A 20,289-nucleotide genomic window follows, 5' to 3' on the forward strand; every position below is an offset into this window, starting at 1 on the left:
CATTACTTGCATAAAGTCTCTGTCGCTGAGTATATTGACAGTTGAGCCACTGTCTAGCTGGCATTTGATAGTGCTGCTTGGATCATAATCACAGTTATCACATATCAATGGGGTAAGCATTAAGTTTGTAAACCATTTATCTTTGCCACTTTGACCAGAATTAACATCTCATGTATAGCATGTCTGCTTATTCAGCATAATTTTGATCACTGCGTGTATCCTGTTCTAGCAGATTGACAGGCTTACTTTGTCTGCACACTTTTGCAAAAATGTTGTTTTTTCCCCCAAAGAATTTGCATATAACCCCATATGGTGGGCATTTGGCTCTTGCGTGTGTTGATCCACAGTACCTGCACCCTTCTTTAGTATTTTTCTGCCTTAGATCACTGTCCGATGAATTCTGTTTCCATTTTCTATCGACATGGTCTCTGTATTTGTTCTGAGTGGCATAATTTACTGATTCTGCCTGTTCAGGGACAGTGTTCATCTTTTTTAATTGGATCTGCATCTGTTCGTTTGCTCTGCATATATCTATGCCTTTATTCCGCGTTGTGGTTCGCGCAGCATACTTGCTCTTACTCCGTTATCTTTACAGCCAATCACAAGTCTGTCTCTGATCATTTCGTCTATCATTGACCCGAAATCACAAGAATCCGACAATTGACGCAACCTCACAATATATTGACCAGACGTCTGCTTGAGTTTGTTCACGTGTTAAAAATGAATCTTTCATTAATTACATTACGAGTGGGTTCAAAATGTCTTTGTAAAACGTCAACGATTTTCTTATAATTTTCTCTAGCCTCTTCCCCCAGATCTAGGTGACGCTGAAGCATATGGCACTCTCTTCCAATAACACTGAGCAGTGTTGCCCCTCTCACATGCGGGTCATTTTTTATCTAAACCTGTAGCGATTTAATAATTCTCCCACTGATCACGGAAAAACAACCAGTTTTGATACAAATCGCCGTTCATGTCCATGGCGCTAGCCACCGGAATTTGACTGAGACATTGCAGGCTCTTCGTCCTCGCTCATTTGTTCCACTTATTTGCGTTTATCCGACAGCGATTACATTGTCCACATACCTTATCCTATTTTCCATAGCGCTTGACTTTGGGTTATTTTCTCTGACACCATGTTTTTAAGTGAATAACTCACGTCGGAGAGTTTGGTAAAGTTCAAGCATAATCCTTTACTCAGGTATAACATGTTACAGGTCACAACATCCTAATCAGACACTCATAATATACCTGTTTATATATCCTAGAAGGTGCCCCACTGGCGCCATCTCTGGGTTGGCGTTATAGCCATTATCTTAACATTATGTGCTTGTCGTTATAGCCTGTAATGCGACGCGCCGGTGTAATTGGTCACTGGCGTCCGCACTCATTCCACAAATCGAAACAGCAATGAGAAATATGACAGATCGAATCCTAATGCTGATCTACATTATGAACACATTTAGCGTTATAGGTAAGTAACAGTTTCAGCTCAATGTTATAGCTTCACTTGAGTTCTCATTATCAGGAAATAAATAGTCTTAGTTCACACGTCCATTGCTATAGCTCACTAAATGCCTGTATCTAATGACCACTCATCACATCTGTCTTTGGACCATATTACAGTTTGCTTCATTGCTGAGCCACAGGTATCTCTGACTGCCATATGATGTCCCACCTTGAGTGGTCTGTTTTAATGCTGTTGCCTTATTTATTTTCTTATATTGACCTGCTCCTTCAAATAGGGTTTCTTTTTTTAGGAATGTATATATTTTAATGACTGTGAAGGGAGCAGTGGTAGGCTACTGTTACTCTAACATATTGTTTATTTAGCCTACTATTATTGCTAGAATTGTGTTAAAAGTTTTCCAGATGGTGTTTCTCATAAGAAATTTGCTCTCCTTGAACAGGTTATTACTGATGAATTTACATCTATCCAAACGTATTCTTGAGGATGGCAACGGTATGTATCAATTGTATGTCCGGGGTCAGTTACTGGGAGATAAAATCATTAGTTCTGTCATGACACTGCATGGCTTGTTTATCAGTTTGTAGGAAATAGTGACTCATTCCCTCCTGAGAAATAACTGGTTAATGTACTACCATGTCTGAACTTGAATGTTATTTTGAGTTTCTGAGCAAAGGATGCTGTAAATGTCAAAGTCGCCTTCTCTATCTCTCCCTTATAGAAGAGTTGGGCGTCCGGCACACGTGTTGCCAAGAGTGACCGCAGCAAACCTAAAGCTGGTGAACTGGCCTACCGCAAAGGAGACATCCTTACTATTGTGGAAACAGGAACGGTACATAACAATTTATGTTGTTATTCTGGGGTCAGAAAAATGGCTCAGGGGCCCTCGTTGCACACAATGTACTTTTCAAATGTAATAATCTAAACTTTCCCCTGCTCTTTGTGCACTGTACTCTGGCGGGGGCTCTATAAATACAGTTGAGATGAAATTAATCTATTTGCATGATTCTACTGAATGCTATTCTGATGCTGTTTTCTAGGGGAAAGGACATTACAAGGCCAGACACAACACCACAGGAGAGGAAGGACTCGTCTCTGCCACCAACATGCGAGAACGAGAGGCCATTTGCGTCGACCCTAGTCTCAGTCTCATGCCGTAGGTCAATTTAAGGCTATGCGTCTGGACTTCTATATATAGACCTATATTACAATACACCTACTTTATAGCATACAACTATAGTACAATTGAGATGGGAGATTTGGTCCAGTTTGGTTAGCTGTGAGCTAGGGCCAAGTGGTTTTCCTGACCATGCGACAACTCCTGGCCCTTTATGGAATATCTATCTAATCCCGACCAATAACTCTGTTGGTCCATGCCAGCTGGTTCCATGGGAAGATCTCAGGTCCTGAGGCGGTGTCCAAGCTGCTGCCTGTGGAGGATGGCCTGTTCCTGGTGCGGGAGTCCATCCGCCACCATGGTGATTACGTGCTCTGTGTCAGCTACTCCAGCCAGGTCATCCACTACCGAGTCATCTACCAGGACAGCAAACTGACCATCGACAACACCCAGTACTTCTACAACCTCTTAGACATGATAGAGGTGAGGAGGAGATAGATCTGTTTAATTTATTTACACTTTTATTTATGAAGTTTAGTCTCATTGAGATAAAATCTATTTTGTAAGACAGACCTTATTGGTAGGGTCAGGAGTGTTTATATAGAAAATTAGCTGAACATGTTGGGATATGTGAACGCAGTGCAGAACTTTTAATAAACAGCTTAACATTCCTAAGGCCACGTGGCCAGACGGAATTCCTGGATCGTACTCGGCGCATGCACTGACAGATGGCAAGTGTCTTCACTGACATTTTCAACCTGTCCCTGATCCGGTCTGTAATACCTATATGTTTCAAGCAGACCACCATAGTCCCCGTGCTCAAGAACGCCAAGGTAACCTGCCTAAATGACCATCGCCCCGTAGCACTCACATCTATAGCTATGAAATGCTTTGAAATTCTGGTCATGGCTCACATGAACACCATCATCCCAGACACCCTGGACCCACTCCAAATTTCAAACCACCCCAAAAGATCCACAGATGACGCACACTGACCTCACACACTTGGACAAAAGGAATGCCTATGTAAGAATGTTGTTGATTGACTACAGCTCAGCATCCAACACCATACCTCCCTCCAAGCTCATCACAAAGCTCAGGACCCTGGGACTCCCTTTGCAACTGGATCCTTGACTTCTTGACGGGCCATCCCCAGGCGGTGAGGGTAGGCAACACTGGGGCCCCTCAGGGGTATTTGCTTAGTCCCCTCCTGTACTCTCTGTTCATCCACGGCTGTGTGGCCGCGCACGACTCCAACACCATCATAAAGTTTGCTGACGACACGACATTGGTAGTACTGATCACAGGCAAAGATGAGGAGGAGGTCAGAGACCTGGCAGTCTGGTGCCAGGACAACAACCTCTCCCTCAATGTCAGCAAGACAAAGGAGCTTATCGTGGACTACAGGAAACGGAGGGGCGAGCACACCCTTATCCACATCGATGGGGCTGTAGTGGAGCGGGTCGAGAGCGTCAAGTTCTTCGGTGTCCACATCATTAAGGACTTAACATGGTCCATACACACCCACACAGTTGTGAAGAGGGCACGACAGTGCCTCTTCCCCCACAGGAGGCTGAAAAGATTTGGCATGGGCTCTCACATCCTCAAAAGTTCTACAGCTGCACCATTGAGAGCATCTTGACTTGCTGCATCATTGCTTGGTACTGCAAGGCACCCGACCGCTTGGTACTGCAAGTCACGGTACCGCTTGCCGTGCGGTAGCAGAGAGAACAGTCTATGACTAGGGTGTCTGGAGTCTTTGACAATTTTGAGTGCCTTCCTCTGACACCGCCTGGTATAGAGGTCCTGGATGGCAGGAAGCTTGGCCCCAGTGATGTACTGGGCCGTACACACTACCCTCTGTAGTGCCTTGCAGTCGGAGGCCAAGCAGTTGCCATACCAGGCAGTGATGCAACCAGTCAGGATGCGCTCGATGGTGCAGCTGTAGAATCTTTTGAGGATCTGAGGACCCATGCCAAATCTTTTAAGTCTCCTGAAGGGGAATAGGTTTTGTCATGCCCTCTTCACGGCTATCTTGGTGTGCTTGGACCATGTTAGTTTGTTGGTGATGTGGACACCAAGGAACACTACAGCCCCGTCGATGAGAATGGGTGCGTGTTCGGTCCTCTTTTTCCTGTAGTCCACAATCATCTCATTTGTCTTGATCACGTTGAGGGAGAGGTTGTTGTCCTGGCACCACACGGCCAGGTCTCTGACCTCCTCCCTATAAGCTGTCTCGTCATTGTCGGTGATCAGGCCTACAACTGTTGTGTCATCGGCAAACTTAGTGATGGTGTTGGAGTCGTACCTGCCCATGCAGTCATGAGAGAATAGGGAGTACAGGATAGGACTGAGGACGCACCCCTGAGGGGCCCCTGTGTTGAGGATCAGCGTGGCGGATGTGTTGTGATCTACCCTTACCACCTGGGGGCGGCCCGTCATGAAGTCCAGTATCCAGTTGCAGAGGGAGGTGTTTAGTCCCAGGGTCCTTAACTTATTGATGAGCTTTGAGGGCACTATGGTGTTGAATGCTGAGCTGTAGTCATTGAAAAGCATTCTCACATAGGTGTTCCTTTTGTCCAGGTGGGAAAGGTCAGTGTGGAGTGCAATAGAGATTGCATCATCTGTGGATCTGTTAGGGCGGTGTGCAAATTGGAGTGGGTCTAGGGTTTCTGGGATAACGGTGTTGATGTGAGCCATTACCAGCCTTTCAAAGCACTTCATAGCTTCAGACGTGAGCACTACGGGTCAGTAGTCATTTTAGCAGGTTACCTTAGTGTTCTTGGGCACAGGGACTATGATGGTCTGCTTAAAACATGTTGTTATTACAGACTCAGACAGGGAGAGATTGAAAATGTCAGTGAAGACACTTGCCAGTTGTTCAGCTCATGCTCGCAGTACACAGCCGAGAGCGTGATCACACAGTCTTCCGGAACAGCTGGTGCACTCATGCATGTTTCTGTGTTATTTACCTTGAAGCGAGCATAGAAGTGGTTTAGCTTGACTGGTAGGCTTGTGTCACTGGGCAGCTCTCGGCTGTGCTTCCCTTTGCAATCTTTAATGGTTTGCAAGCCCTGTCACATCCGACGAGCGTCAGAGCCGGTGTAGTACGATTCGATCTCTAAGCCATACAAATGCTAAACAAGACTGCTAAATAGCTAATCAAATGGCTACCAGGACTACCTGCATATGCACACACACTGGACTCAACCCACACACTCACACATATTACACTTACACCACATCGTATACACACAAACACACACACACACACTACATACGCCCACACATGCATGCTGGTGGTATTTGCTACTACCTGCATGCTGACGCCATGCACACACTTTCATACCACATACGCTGCTGCTCCGCATAAGCTGCTGCTACAGCTCATTCTATTTTATCCTGTTGTCTACTCACTTTACCCTTATAGCTACCTCAATTACCTCGTACCCCTGCACATCGACTCGGCATGTGACAAATAAAATGTGAATTGATTTGGTACTGGTACTCGATTTTTATACTTGTTCTATTTTGAAATGTTTTTGTTTTTCATTGTGTATTTATTCCTCGTGTCACTTTACTCACTGTTAGTCTCACTGTTAGTCTACACCTGTAGTGACAAATAACATTTGATTTGAGGGTTTCCTAACAAATATCTTGCCTACGGTTCTATACTGATGAGCTAATGTTCATTGTCACAACAGGGAGCCTCTCTATGGAAAATTGATCACACTGAATTTGACTTGAACCACACCAAGGCTAACTGACCCATTTGAAAGGAAGTGTCGTTTACTGTTTACGGTTTACAAGAAAGGCTTAAGTCTCAGCAGACCTTTTTAATGTTTATATTGAGCCTGTGAGTTTCCGAGCTATTGGAATGCACAGCCACAATGGTGTTTGGAGATGTGAGTGACTGTAAAGACTAAATATTCCTCACCACTCCCTTATCTGTGGAGCACAGATGTCTTTAGTCCAGACTCATATCGCTGACTAACTCTTGTGAGGAAATAAAGGGAGAATCCAGCTGCTCCCTGACACACACACAGCTGTGGGCAGGACTATTGGATTTAAAAATACAATATGTTTGTGTACAGTTCACCATACCATTATTCTGTTTTCTTTTCGATAGTACTAAATTGGTTTAGTTTTAGAATGAATAACTAACATTAAATACTGTACATACATTCAGTATACTGTATGTGGCCCATACACACACCTGTGTTGTGAGTTTTAGCAACAAACTTAGTAAAAAAATTAACAACCCTCATAAGTTTGCGACAGATATATTTGGTAAATCTAGCTCAAACGGCACGTCATAACAGTAGTCAGGACACAAGTCTTCTTTAGTTTCACTGCAAAGCCACAGTGCACTAACCACAGTGCACTAACCACAGCTGATACGGGGCAGGTGTTGAAGCTTAGCTCTCTAACACAGCATTATTCTCTCCAAAAGTGTCAATGACAGTATAGTTCAGTCTCTGTTTTTAATATAAGCTGTCACTAATGGCTATCTTTGCAGTTCTACTCCAAGAGCAAGGGAGCTATTGTTACCAAACTTCTAAAGCCCAAGGAGAAGGAGGGCACCAAGTCAGCTGAGTTGGAGCTGTCTAAAAGTAAGTGCTTGGGCTTTACAGTCTCATGATGTGTCAGAGTTGGCCTCCTCAAGGCTCAGAGATCTATGCCTTTCTGGGTGGGGGCCACAGGGTATTTTGTGGGTGGGAGGGTGTGTCTCACGTCTTTTCTTTTGAAGTGAGAGCTATAAAGAATGAAAAGCTACTTGTTTTAGACTGGTGTCTGTCTGTGTCACAGCGGGATGGCTGCTGGATATCAGGGAGCTGACCTTGGGAGGGAGTATCGGGGAGGGGGAGTTTGGAGGTGAGATTGCAATGTCTTATTGGGAATTTTTTAAATGAGCCGGTAAACCATTCTAACGTTGAATTGAACCCTGATTCTAGATGTTACAGGTTTAATTGACAGTCTTATCCTTTTGTCCCCTAGCGGTGTATGAAGGAGACTACATGGGCCAGAAGGTGGCAGTAAAGAACATTAAATGTGATGTAACAGCACAGGCATTCTTAGAAGAGACCACTGTTATGACGTGAGTCGAGAGTAACGAGACATGTTTTCTTGATTAACTTAATTAAATTTAGGAACTTCTGTCTTTTGTTCCTTCGTCCCCTTTTTACTTCCTTTCTTTCTTACTTCCTTGCTTCCTCACCCTTCATTCCTTCCTTAATTGATTGTTTTTGGTCTGACTCGCCACTAGGAAACTGCAGCATAAGAATCTGGTGCGGTTGTTGGGGGTGATCCTACACAATGGACTGCACATCGTCACAGAGCTCATGGCCAAGGTACTGCTGCCGTGACTTCAGTACAGTCAATCTGTCATCACCGTCAATCAAGATTAACAAATATACTAGGAGTAGACTTAATCTCAGTCCAGGAGACAGGCCTTAAAAGCTTGTTGATGCAAAACAATTGTAGCAAGCACACACTTAGGGACTAATTTAGATTACACAACTCTTATCCAACCGTCTCTTTATTTGTGCGTTGCAGGGTAATCTGGAGAACTTCCTCCGGACAAGGGGCCGTTATGTCATCAGCACTGACCAGCTACTACGCTTTGCACTGTGAGGCCATATCATAGAGTTAAATAGAACTCTATACACTGTACATTACTACAGTCACACTGCCCTTTAACAGTCATTCATAGCAGTCATTCATAGCTGATCCCATCCCATATACAGTTAAACGGCTCTTCTTGGGACTCTCCCTGCCGCATTACCAACCTTACATTTGTGTCTATTTCAGTATATAAGACTGTGTGTGTTGTTGTGTGTTCAGAGATGTATGTGAGGGTATGGAGTATCTGGAGTCTAAGAGGTTGGTCCACAGAGACCTAGCAGCCCGTAACATCCTGGTCTCCAACGAGGGCGTGGCCAAGGTCAGTGACTTTGGATTGACCAAGTTGGACTGCAAGGCCTCAGACAACGCTAAACTACCAGTCAAATGGACAGCCCCTGAAGCCCTGAAGAAAGAGGTATGAGGATGTTTGCCCCTCGAACGTTTATCACGCTTACGGTACAGACTTATGTGTATTCACAGACTTAAAGAATGTATAATTCATGTGAATCGTATATGATTGTTGGCTGGTGTCAGGGTTTTAGCCTATGTCGTTATTAGACAATACCTCTCATGTCAGTCAGCCATCGTTGTTGTGATTTTGGCTACCTATCATTGATTTGCCTTTGTGGTTATGTGTGGTTGTCTTGCAGAAATTCTCCACGCGGTCAGACGTATGGAGCTACGGTGTTCTCCTCTGGGAGACGTTCTCTTATGGTCGACAACCCTACCCCGAGATGGTGAGTCCTGACTTTACATCACCGTTCATAAAGATCAGTGGAGTTATGAGTCACTGTGGAAGCACAATGCGACAAACATTTGTATGAGACAAATGTGAACTGTTTTGTTTTTTTCTTCGAAAAATCTATCAAGGCAGTCCACCCCAGTTGCTCACTATCTTCAGGTGCTGTAATGCGCGGAACGATGGCATGCCATAGCTCTCTGTCATTCATGGAAGCTGCAAGGTCCTCTGTTCTGACACCAGTGTTGCAGCAGGTGTCCCAGTGGTCTTAGCCTGTGGGAGGAGAGCCTCGGTGTCCTCTGGATACCTGCGACAGTGTCCAGTGTCCTTATCTTAGCGCTGATCAGTGACAAAGTGCCAACCCAGTAGTTTTTACTACCTGGTGCACCATAGACATCCTGACACCAGCACGTTTCACGTATTATGGTTGATCCTAATGGAAAACTTATTTTTTTAATATATTTTTTTACATGTATGCCTTTATGACCTATTATCCACGTACGTCAGCAGTGCTTTATCCACTGATAGACTTACGGTATTGAAACGAAGGAAACTCTGCCTGAGGTTAAAGGCCGTGCAAGTGCGTCACAGGACAAGGATTTGCACCGGACTCATTTTATCTCTCCTGAATGGGTGTCGGAAGGAAATGAGGGGATTCATAAGCTTGGCTCTGGTCCTACTGTGTGTAGTTATGATGTTTTACCAGTAGGGGACCCCTGTGAATAGGTTTAAACCATATTTCTGTCCCATGGTTTCTGGGGCGGGGGTAGGGTAGCCTAGTTGTTAGAGCGTTGGACTAGTAACCGAAAGGTTGCAAGTTCAAATCCCCGAGCTGACAAGGTACAAATCTGTCATTCTGCCCCTGAACAGGCAGTTAACCCACTGTTCCTAGGCCGTCATTGAAAATAAGAATTTGTTCTTAACTGACTTGCCTAGTTAAATAAAGGTAAAATAAAAAATGCGGTCATATACTGTAATCTGTCCCAGACCTCTGTTTCTTTAGCACCACATTCTTGGTGAAGCAGCACCGATAACTGCCCTGTCATCACGGCAGAGTTTGTTAACTCTAGAGAAATGGAAGGGTGCATTATTTATTTACTTCATACTTAAAATCCTCTTTATTCATGCTTTATCTGTTTGTAGGGAGTCTCAGTTACTCCCCACACAGGTATGTAAAGCAGAGAATCAAAGCAATGGTACTAAGCAGGTAATAATGGCAGGGATAAACCAGGATTAGTGCTTGTAGGCCGCGTTTCTACGGCAACAGCTCCTGTTGGCAGCCAGCCAAAAAGAAGAACGAAGGGGCGGGGTGAGGAGTGTGAGAGAGGTTGTGTGTTCATGAGTGCGTATGTGTGTTTGTACATGTAGGGGGGAAGAGATTATGGAACTTGCACTCTCTGTGACACACAGTCTCAATCCATTGTACCTGTCCAGCCCTATCCCTGTTTACCTGGCAGGACAAGGGGAATATGAGGACATGGCATGGGCAGCCAGCGGGGGATCAACTAGACTGACTTAAAGCATGCTTAGTGGTGGTTTAACCATATAATTAGAATGAGTGGCTCATACTGTACTTGTTTAATGCAGGCAATGTAACATACAGATACAGTATGTAGACAAAATGTTGTGTGATTGATATTCATTTTGTGTCCACTAAAAAGTTAACAGGCCCTTTAAGAGGGGATGACATTATCACATGTCCCATCTTTTTCCTTATGTCTCCCTCAGTGTCTGAAGGAGGTGAAGGAGCTTGTGGAGCAGGGTTACCGTATGGAGGCTCCAGAGAAGTGTCCCCCCAGTGTCTACGCCCTGATGAGGTGCTGCTGGGAGGCTGAGCCCAGGAAGAGGCCCTCCTTCCAGAAACTACAGGAGAAGCTGGAGAGAGAGCTGACCAAACACAGCCCTGGCCCTGGCTGCTGAAATCAATTTAATAATCCTATTCAAATAACTACTGTTCTTTTGTTGTGAGCTGCCTGGAGCAGGGACAGTAACAGGGACAGGTGGCCCCAAGTGGTTACAGCTCGCTTCACAGCTTTCCCTGGAAACTCAATGTATTCTAGCATCACACGGACAAAAGAGTAACGGATGAAGGAGTTTGCTTCTGCTGCTGCGTTCTGCTGCGTGCGCGTACACATCCTGTATTTGGCTACAGTGTAAAATCATGCATCTTGATTTGCTTTAAGAAAAAGCATATCGTTTTTATGGCAAAATTGTTTAAACGTATGTTGAGTTTGTGCGATGAAGGATGCAGGATATTATAATAAGACATAACCTGTAACAACATGTTATGGATTTACTGTAATGAAGAGTCCTTACACTTATTTCTGTCTGTGGTATTAGAGGGAGCAACTCAACTCGTCATATCTCCACACCCCAATTCTGTTTCCTGAGCAACATACTGTATTATTTGTGTTACCAAAATGTGGCCATTATTTTTGCTTTCATAAGAGACAGAGAGCGAAAAGGATAGAGGGAGAGCGAGATGCAAAGAGGGAAAATGCTGATCCGGGATTAAATCCCAGATCATCCGTATCTGCTTGTTTCAGACTGTAATTGTCCAGCAATATGCCCTGCGACTCGGAGCTTAATATGTGAAATCTTGAATGTTATTGCTGATATTAGTGAGGAATTACAAAGCCGACAGCAGTTTGTCTGTGTACAAGCTCTGAGGAGCTACAGGGGATTGGGACGGAATATCCTATTTTATTTTCAGTTCATTTGCCATAAATGTAGTAGGCCTATACTCCCATAAAACCAGTGACTCAGCAGGTCTTAGTCGATCTATCTGTGTAAAGGGAATTTCTTTATTAAATCCTGTTCCTAAAAGCAAAGGGGTGCTCAGTTTGAACAGTAATTGTTGGATTTTGGACAATGGACATTTACAAAGAAGAGAAACATGCTGCATCTGGGGTTTACGAAAACCTTTTTTTTTTTAAATAATGTAGAGCACATAAGGGACTTATCTCTAAAACAACCAAGGTTCCTCTGTCTTCAAGCAGCTATGATTTAACTCAACCCAGATTAGAGAGGGGAGAGATTTTTATTTTATTATTGTTGTCACGTTACAACCCAAATTAAAGATGTCATTAGTTTTAAGTCTTTGTAAGCCTGGTATTTGTCTTTCACCCATGGGATGGACCCCAGATTGAGTCCTGATCCGCTCCCATCACATCATTTGCTTTGTTTCCCTAAAACTTCTAATGGATGATTTGAAATATTCCAAGAAATGATGAAAAAATAAATAGGAACATTTTTAATTTATTAAAAGATTTAGGTGGCCTTTGACTTATTTCTGGTTAAAGACAACGGGTATTGAAGAAGGAATTGTTATAATGAAGAAGGAATTGAAGAAGGAATTGTCTGATTTAAGGAGAAGCCCTACAGTGTATTGGTCACTACCGGTACCGTGCAGTAGATTTAAAATGACTGGAAACCACTTAAATTCAACTGGATCCCATTCTCATGCACTCAAGTTCTTGCGAACTCACTACTGTAGAACAACATTAAGTGGGAGTTTGTTTACGATAAAAATTCCTTTGTTCTGTTAGCCATCTCATTAGAAATATTTTAGAATGTTGACGTTTAACTATGGTAGTCTTCCTATACACAGACGACACGCTGTGCGCAGGGCCCCACGGCCGTTAGGGGGCCCCCCACCAAAAACAAAGAAAACATCTGAGTCTCAATTTACTGTAGAATACACAAGGTGCAATTTCAAAATTTGGTAGTGCATCAGCAGTTTTTCTCTGATGTCAGTGTCAGTCACTGACAGTCACTCAATTAGTCCATGTCCGCTAACAGTTTATAAGATTTCTTAGGTAATTAAGTCTAGCCAGATATCTAAACCTTATCTACTGGGCACGTCCCCAGGGGCCCTAACCTCCAGGGAGACTCCGACCCCCAGGGGGCCTCCATTGATTTTGTTAGTCACCCAAGTATCATATGAACATGGCATAAGTGTATGAACATTACACATGTCACTATAATAACATATTACAGTATATAGTTATGGCTCTTACAATAAGACCGGAGAAGTCTGGTGCTAGAGTGGAGGTCAGAGTGGATACGGGGGCATTTAAAAAAAAACGTGTTTAAATGCCACTATTTAGACATTCTAATGAGACCATGTTGGTGTTTGACTTGTTGTCAACCGGGTCATTATTAGTTACGTTGGCCAAGCCTTTCTTGGATTGCTCCATTGATAATTGTGGCCAAGGCTGAGCTTAACCTGAAGTTGACTGGGAAATAAAGATCATGTTGACCAAGCCTGTGTTGGAACTGTTAGACTGGGCCATAAGTAGTGTTGGGCCAACATGGAGAAAACCCCCTGGATGCCTACTATGCCTGTCCTGGGCTGCCAGCAGAGCCTTATAGAAGCAGCAGGCCACAACCAGGGTGGCATTGGTATAATTATTGGCTACTAATTAAGAAGACACAGTTATCAGACTCCTATAATCCAGGCTTACAGTTCAAATGGAAACTGCTCTTTTGACACTCTAAGCTGCTCTGAAATATMTTTGATCCCCTCCTCATGCTCTGTTGAATCAAATTGAGTGAGATACTGGGGTGAGTTCTCCTTCAGTGCATGGCTTTAGAAAGGTAATGTGATATTTGAATTTGAACAAGTTGCTTTTAGGCTCTCATTACTTACTTAGCCAATTATCCTGTGTGTTTTGTCTGTGATGCAGTTAACTCAAAATGGAAGGAGGAAGTTGATCTGAGGGCTAACTGTGAGGTGATGCTCCGGAGTAGTGATAGGTCAGAAAGATATACCCTTCCAACTTCAGTAGGATTTTAAAACTGAATTGTTAACACAGAGTGAACTGAGAGTCCGTTACTGGATTTCCAGGTGTTTTTCTTTTACAAAAGTACCAGGGGAACCCAATCAAAGCTCAACTGGCCTTTGGTTACTGGCATGTGTGATTGTTAATGAGGATGAGAGCCAGTTGATCGTGAAGGCTTCCTGCCCCAGTGCCTTGGTTTACATCAGTTAGCTACACTCTGAGGACACATGCTACAGGCTGGACACAGTTACACAATAATACTGCTTACCCAGCCAGGGCTGGCTATGGCCTTTTGGGGGCTTTGTGGCTACCCTTTTGATGGGGAGAGAAAAATGTAAATTTTAAAAGTTAATTGAAAGTGGTTACCGGTACCGAGTCAATGTGATGGGGTACAGGTTAGTCGAGGTAAATTGAGGTAATGTGTACATGTAGGTAGGGGTAAAGGGACTATGCATAGATTTTGCCATGGGGCGGAGAGAAAATGTTGCAATTTTCTAATCAATGGGGGCCCCCTGGAGGTCAGGGGCCCTGGGCTCCTTGTGTATTCTACTACTCTAACTCGGGGCCCTAGTGACTGGGGGCCATAAGCGACCGTTTATGCCTGGAGCCGGCCTTGTACACGGCAAGTGGTGGAGAGGAACAGTAATTAAATTATGAAACAAGGGATCAAGGCCAGCCTTTAACTTACTTATTTCTGATTGACGTTAGTCATGTTTGTCAGGTACGGGACCCTCTATGTAGGGTTCTTTATAGAACCCCTACCTAGAACCCTCTATGAAGGTTTCTTCCTAGAACCCTCTACAGTTCCACCAGCCTTATTAGCCTTTAAAATATAACTCTAAATATGACAATACGTTACATATATCATAAGTCCTTTGTTTGAGAGCCTAGTTAAACTCCTGGTTTACAGGCCATATCAGGCCTGCATGTCACATTATGCTGGCCTACAAAGTGATGTGTAATTCCTATTGGAATATAGTGTCACGTTCCTGACCTGTTTTCCCTTGTTTTTGTATTTATTTAGTATGGTCAGGGCGTGAGTTGGGTGGGTTGTCGATGTGTGATTTTTATGTTGGGATTTTGTGTGTTCGGCCTGGTATGATTCTCAATCAGAGGCAGCTGTCAATCGTTGTCCCTGATTGAGAATCATACTTAGGCAGCCGGGGTTTCACGTGTGTTTTGTGGGTGTTTGTTTTCCGTGTCAGTAGTTGTGCCACACGGGACTGTCACCGTAGTTATTTTGTATCGCATATTGTTTTGTTATATATTATATCACTATGGAAACTAACCACTCTGCGTATTGGTCCGATCCTTCTCGCCTCTCCTCGTCCTCGTCCGAGGAGGAGGAAGAAAATGACTTTCGTTACATATAGCCAGATTTCTAACAATTGGAATTTTGAATCACCTTCAACCTGCATTCAGAATGATTGCCATGGCATAGAAGATTGACAACCTAAACCATCTAAACTGGAACAAGATTCAATTACTTTAGAAACATGTATGTCATTTATCTTTGTGTAACATAGGATCAATCAATCAATGTACATGCAAAAACAAAGAGATTGAAACAAACAATTCTAAAAATCCACCTGCTATAGAGTATGCTGAGAAATATGTTCATGATGGGCGTGGTTTTTAAAGTTTTACTCTTCACAGAGTAACAATTATACAATTACACTCACTTCTGGTTCTTAACACAAACACCTTGGTTTTACACCACAGAGTGTTAATTTACCTCTTTACAGACTTAATTTAACTCCTGAATCAACTAGAAATTTTACACTGAGAAATCAACATTAGGTAACACTGGCCAATTTACTGTGTACAGATATTGCCAAATATACAGTGCCTTCGGAAAGTATTCAGACCCCTTGACTTTTTCCACATTTTGTTATATTACAGCTTTATTCTAAAATTGATTAAACTGTTTCCCTCCCTCATTAATCTACACACAATACCCCATAATGACAAAGCAAAAACAGGTTTTTAGAAATGTTTGCTAATCTATCATTTCAAAAAATATAATATAAGTATTCAGACCCTTTACTCAGTACTTTTTTGAAGTACCTGTAACGATTGTTCTCCTCCTCGTCTGAGGAGGAGCATGGATCGGACCAAAACGCAGCTTGTGTGGAATACATGATGAATTTATTTAAACAAGACGAACACGAAGCACACTTGAGAAATTACAAAACAATAAACGACGTAGACCGACCTGAACATGAGAACTTACAGAACACGAAGAACGCACGAACAGGAACAGACTAGACAAACGAAACAGTCCCGTGTGGTACATACACTGACACGGAAGACAATCACCCACAAACAAACGGTGTGAACAGCCTACCTTAATATGGTTCTCAATCAGAGGAAACGTCAAACACCTGCCCCTGATTGAGAACCATATAAGGCTAAATAACAATGAACCTAAACATAGACACACATAACATAGAATGCCCACCCAGCTCACGTCCTGACCATACTAAACAAAGACAAAATAAAGGAAATAAGGTCAGGAACGTGACAGTACCTTTAGCAACTATTACAGCATCGAGTCTTCTTGGGTATGACGCTACAAGCTTGGCACACCTGTATGTGGGGGAGTTTCTCATATTCTTCTCTGTAGATCCTCTTAAGCTCTGTCAGGTTGGCTGGGGAGCGTCACTGCACAGCTATTTTCTGGTCTCTCCAGAGATGTTCGATCGGGTTCAAGTCCGGGCTCTGGCTGGGCCACTCAAGGACATTCAGAGACTTGTCCCGAAGCCACTCCTGCGTTGTCTTGGTTTTGTGCTTAGGGTCGTTGTCCTGTTGGAAGCTGAACCTTCGCACCAGTCTGAGGTCCTGAGCGCTCTGGAGCAGGTTTTCATCAAGGATCTCTATACTTTGCTCTGTTCATCTTTCCCTCAATCCTGACTAGTCCCAGTCACTGCCGCTGAAAAACATCCCCACAGCATGATGCTGGCACCTCCATGCTTCACCATAGGGATAGTGCCAGGTTTCCTCCAGATGTGACGCTTGGCATTCAGGCCAAAGAATTCAATCTTGGTTTCATCAGACCAGAGAGTCTTGTTTCTCATGGTCTGAGAGTCTTTAGGTGCCTTTTGGCAAACTCCAAACGGGCTGTCGTGCCTATTACTGAGGAGTGGCTTCCGTCTGGCCACTCTACCATAAAGGCCTGATTGGTGGAGCGCTGCAGAGATGGTTGTCCTTCTGGAAGGTTCTCCCATCTCCACAGAAGGGAACTCTAGAGCTCTGTCAGAGTGACCATCGGGTCTTGGTCACCTCCCTGACCAAGGCCCTTCTTCCCCGATTGCTCAGATTGGCCGGGCGGCCAGCTCTAGGAAGAGTCTTGGTGGTTCCAAACTGCTTCCTTTTAAGGATGATGGAGGCTACTGTGGTTCTGGGGACCTTCAATTCTGAAGACATTTTTTGGTACCCTTCCCCAGATCTGTGACTCGACACAATCCTGTCTCGGAGCTCATGCGCACATGTGACAGACGTGACAGAGTCTGAGACGCCGTGGAGAACATTCTGCTGCCTGCAACATCCTCCAGCATGACCGGTTTGGCGGTGGGTCAGTCATGGTGTGGGGTGGCATTTCTTTGTGGGGCCGCACAGCCCTCCATGTGCTCGCCAGAGGTAGCCTGACTGCCATTAGGTACCGAGATGAGATCCTCAGACCCCTTGTGAGACCATATGCTGACACATGCACATTTGTGGCCTGCTGGAGGTCATTTTGCTGGCTCTGGCAGTGCTCCTCCTTGCACAAAGGCGGAGGTAGCGGTCCTGCTGCTGGGTTGTTGCACTCCTACGGCTCCTCCACGTCTCCTGATGTACTGGCCTGTCTCCTGGTAGCGCCTCCATTCTCTGGACACTACGCTGACAGACACAGCAAACCTTCTTGCCACAGCTCGCATTGATGTGCCATCCTGAATGAGCTTGCACTACCTGAGCCACTTTGTGGGTTGTAGACTCCTCTCATGCTACCACTAGAGTGAAAGCACCGCCAGCATTCAAAAGTGACCAAAACATCAGCCAGGAAGCATAGAACTGAGAAGTGGTCTGTGGTCACCACCTGCAGAACCACTCCTTTATTGGGGGTGTCTTGCTAATTGCCTATAATTTCCACCTTTTGTCTATTCCATTTGCACAACAGCATGTGAAATTTATTGTCAATCAGTGTTGCTTCCTAAGTGGACAGTTTGATTTCACAGAAGTGTGATTGACTTGGAGTTACATTGTGTTGTTTAAGTGTTCCCTTTATTTTTTTGAGCAGTGTATCTTACATTAGAGTAAATTGAAGCAGGGAGTCCCATTGAGACCAACGTCGATTTTGCAAGGGAGCCCTTCCTCATTTGCCTATTTCAAGGAAGAGTGACACCTCTTATCTTCATTTACATTTGAAAGCTGTCCTGTAATTACATATATCAGTCAAAAGCAGTGAAATAATGTAGATATTTGAAGGACCTTGCTCAACCTTTTTGTTCGCAAATCTTTACAGACACTAGACACAGACCTGAGAGTGTTAGGTAACTTGAAATCCAGCGTCATAACACATTATGACACAGCCATAACCATGTCATAATAGCTAACATAACCTGTCATAATATGGTCATAACACTGTCATGGCTCATAAATTTACATCTGCTGTGACATATTGCGTTATTTTATGGCTTGCTATGACATCTACATAAGACTGTCAAAACCGACATTTATTCAAATGTGTTTTTTTCCTGCCAAGAAGTTTCCTTTCGTTTGAAAGTTTGTTTCTTAAGTCTTTCGCTATTGTCGTTGTTTACAGACATGTTTCTTTTGTCATCATGTTTTAAATACACTTTGTGACACTATCAAGAAGCATTATGACCATCATAATCATGTAAGCCAGATACCTATCAGGTACATGCCCTTATGTCAGTCATGACTCACAAAGAGGGTGTCGTGTCCTGCCGCTGAAATCTGTTCCTACATTAATTCCAGATTAAAAACATGAGCTCTGGCACTCCCAGAAAAATGTGTTTGTGTGGAGGTGCTGACGGCAAATAAACTATCAAAATAAAGAAAGTCGCACACTCCATAAATGAACTCCCAGTAATTTATTGGGTATTTACCAACGTTTCGGCAGCACTGTGCCTTCTTCAGGGTAATCCCAGTCATCAGAAAGASAGCATTGGGGTAAGAGCATGTCTGACATCAATGTGTGCTCAATTACAATGATAATATAATATGGTCAATTTCTGAAAATATTATATAACATTAACATACTGTTGACAAGTAGGCTTATGTAAGTGTTATAACCAGCATTAAAATAATGCAATATATGTTACAACAGGTCTAAATGTGTCATGACAGTGTTATGACCATATTATGACATGTTATGTCAGCAGTTATGACATTATGACAGGGTTATGGCCGTATCATAACGTGTTATGACGCTGGGTGTCAAGTAAAGTGTTAGTGTTCAACTCATGAGAGCTGCTGGGGATGATATTACAGTCTTTTAGACGCTTCAGTATATACACGTTTGCCCATAGAGGACTCAAATACACAACCCTTGAGTTGCAGAACAGATTTATGAGGCCATTACTGGGCCTCCGCAGTCCAATCAAATCTGATCTAGGATCACTCATAGAACAAATCTGCATGTCTTCGAAGTCTAGTTCACCAAGGCTCAATCTCAATGTCATGACAACAAATCATGACCAAGAAGTGCACTAGAGAATAGAGGGTCTGTTATGATGGTGCTGGTCTGATCAGTTCCTTCTGGACCGGCTTTATGGCCCGAGATTACAGGACCCACTGGGGGGATTAGGCATGCAGGCCCAGATCAGTAAACACACACAACGATCAAAATCACGCCAAGAGCACTCCATCTTTCTTAATCTCTCAAGGCATAATATAGGTCATAGGACGTGGGTTTTGGTCTTTAATAACATTCTTTGTACAGTCGGTTTTTAATTCATCATTTCTTTCTATCTGTGGGATTTTGCATATCGTTCCAAGAGTTTTAGAAAATGTGTAATGTGACAGACAATTTAAATAAAGGTTAAATTAAAATAAAATAAAATGGAATATGACATGGCCTGATCCTGGCGCACCCTATAACTGGTTTAATTCTGTTAACGCTTCAGGCATAATTAGAGCTGGTGTTTTTGGCCTCTCATAAGTGACTCCCTTTAGAGGCTTTAAGGTAATAGTTACATAAGTCAATTTGTAAGTCGCTCTGGATAAGAGCGTCTGCTAAATGACTTAAATGTAAATGTAAAATAAGTGGTGTGTAGACTTTCATCAAGGCCCAGAGTTCTCTCTGGTCAGGTCATGTGGTCAGCAGTGACTTATAGCTTATGATGATAATCATGATTCTACAATAGTACTAGTGTGTCAAATGCCTCAACACAGCACTCTACACTTGGAGACTAGTATCAATGAGTAAATAGATAATGACTTGAATAGCTAGCTACTTACTGTACTTGTTGATTTGGGTGATTTGTGAGTAGAGGGTAAATGCCAGTGTTAGATAGATAGGGTCAAAGCCTGGAAACAAAGAGTCAGGAGAGAT

General features: G+C 43.5%; 1 protein-coding gene across 1 annotated transcript; it reads left to right on the forward strand.

The window, feature by feature from the left end:
* The first annotated feature begins 1,350 nt into the window (after positions 1 to 1,350).
* Positions 1,351 to 12,124, forward strand: LOC111975841 (megakaryocyte-associated tyrosine-protein kinase-like). The gene is made up of 13 exons (XM_024004476.2): positions 1,351 to 1,474; positions 1,911 to 1,963; positions 2,190 to 2,300; positions 2,509 to 2,624; positions 2,849 to 3,068; positions 7,105 to 7,198; positions 7,395 to 7,460; positions 7,584 to 7,683; positions 7,852 to 7,936; positions 8,142 to 8,215; positions 8,430 to 8,625; positions 8,861 to 8,947; positions 10,678 to 12,124. Exons 2-13 carry the CDS (start codon positions 1,955 to 1,957, stop codon positions 10,867 to 10,869), a joined length of 1,350 nt encoding a protein of 449 aa, XP_023860244.1. The 5' UTR covers positions 1,351 to 1,474; positions 1,911 to 1,954; the 3' UTR covers positions 10,870 to 12,124.
* The last annotated feature ends 8,165 nt before the right edge of the window (positions 12,125 to 20,289 follow it).

The sequence above is a fragment of the Salvelinus sp. IW2-2015 genome, linkage group LG16, assembly GCF_002910315.2.
Source record: "Salvelinus sp. IW2-2015 linkage group LG16, ASM291031v2, whole genome shotgun sequence".
In the NCBI taxonomy this organism is placed as follows: Eukaryota; Metazoa; Chordata; class Actinopteri; order Salmoniformes; family Salmonidae; genus Salvelinus; species Salvelinus sp. IW2-2015.

Coding starts and splice junctions, on each gene's coding strand:
- LOC111975841 (XM_024004476.2), top strand. Junction 7,937..8,141: donor TCACAGAGCTCATGGCCAAG/GTACTGCTGCCG, acceptor TGTGCGTTGCAG/GGTAATCTGGAGAACTTCCT. Junction 8,948..10,677: donor GACAACCCTACCCCGAGATG/GTGAGTCCTGAC, acceptor TGTCTCCCTCAG/TGTCTGAAGGAGGTGAAGGA.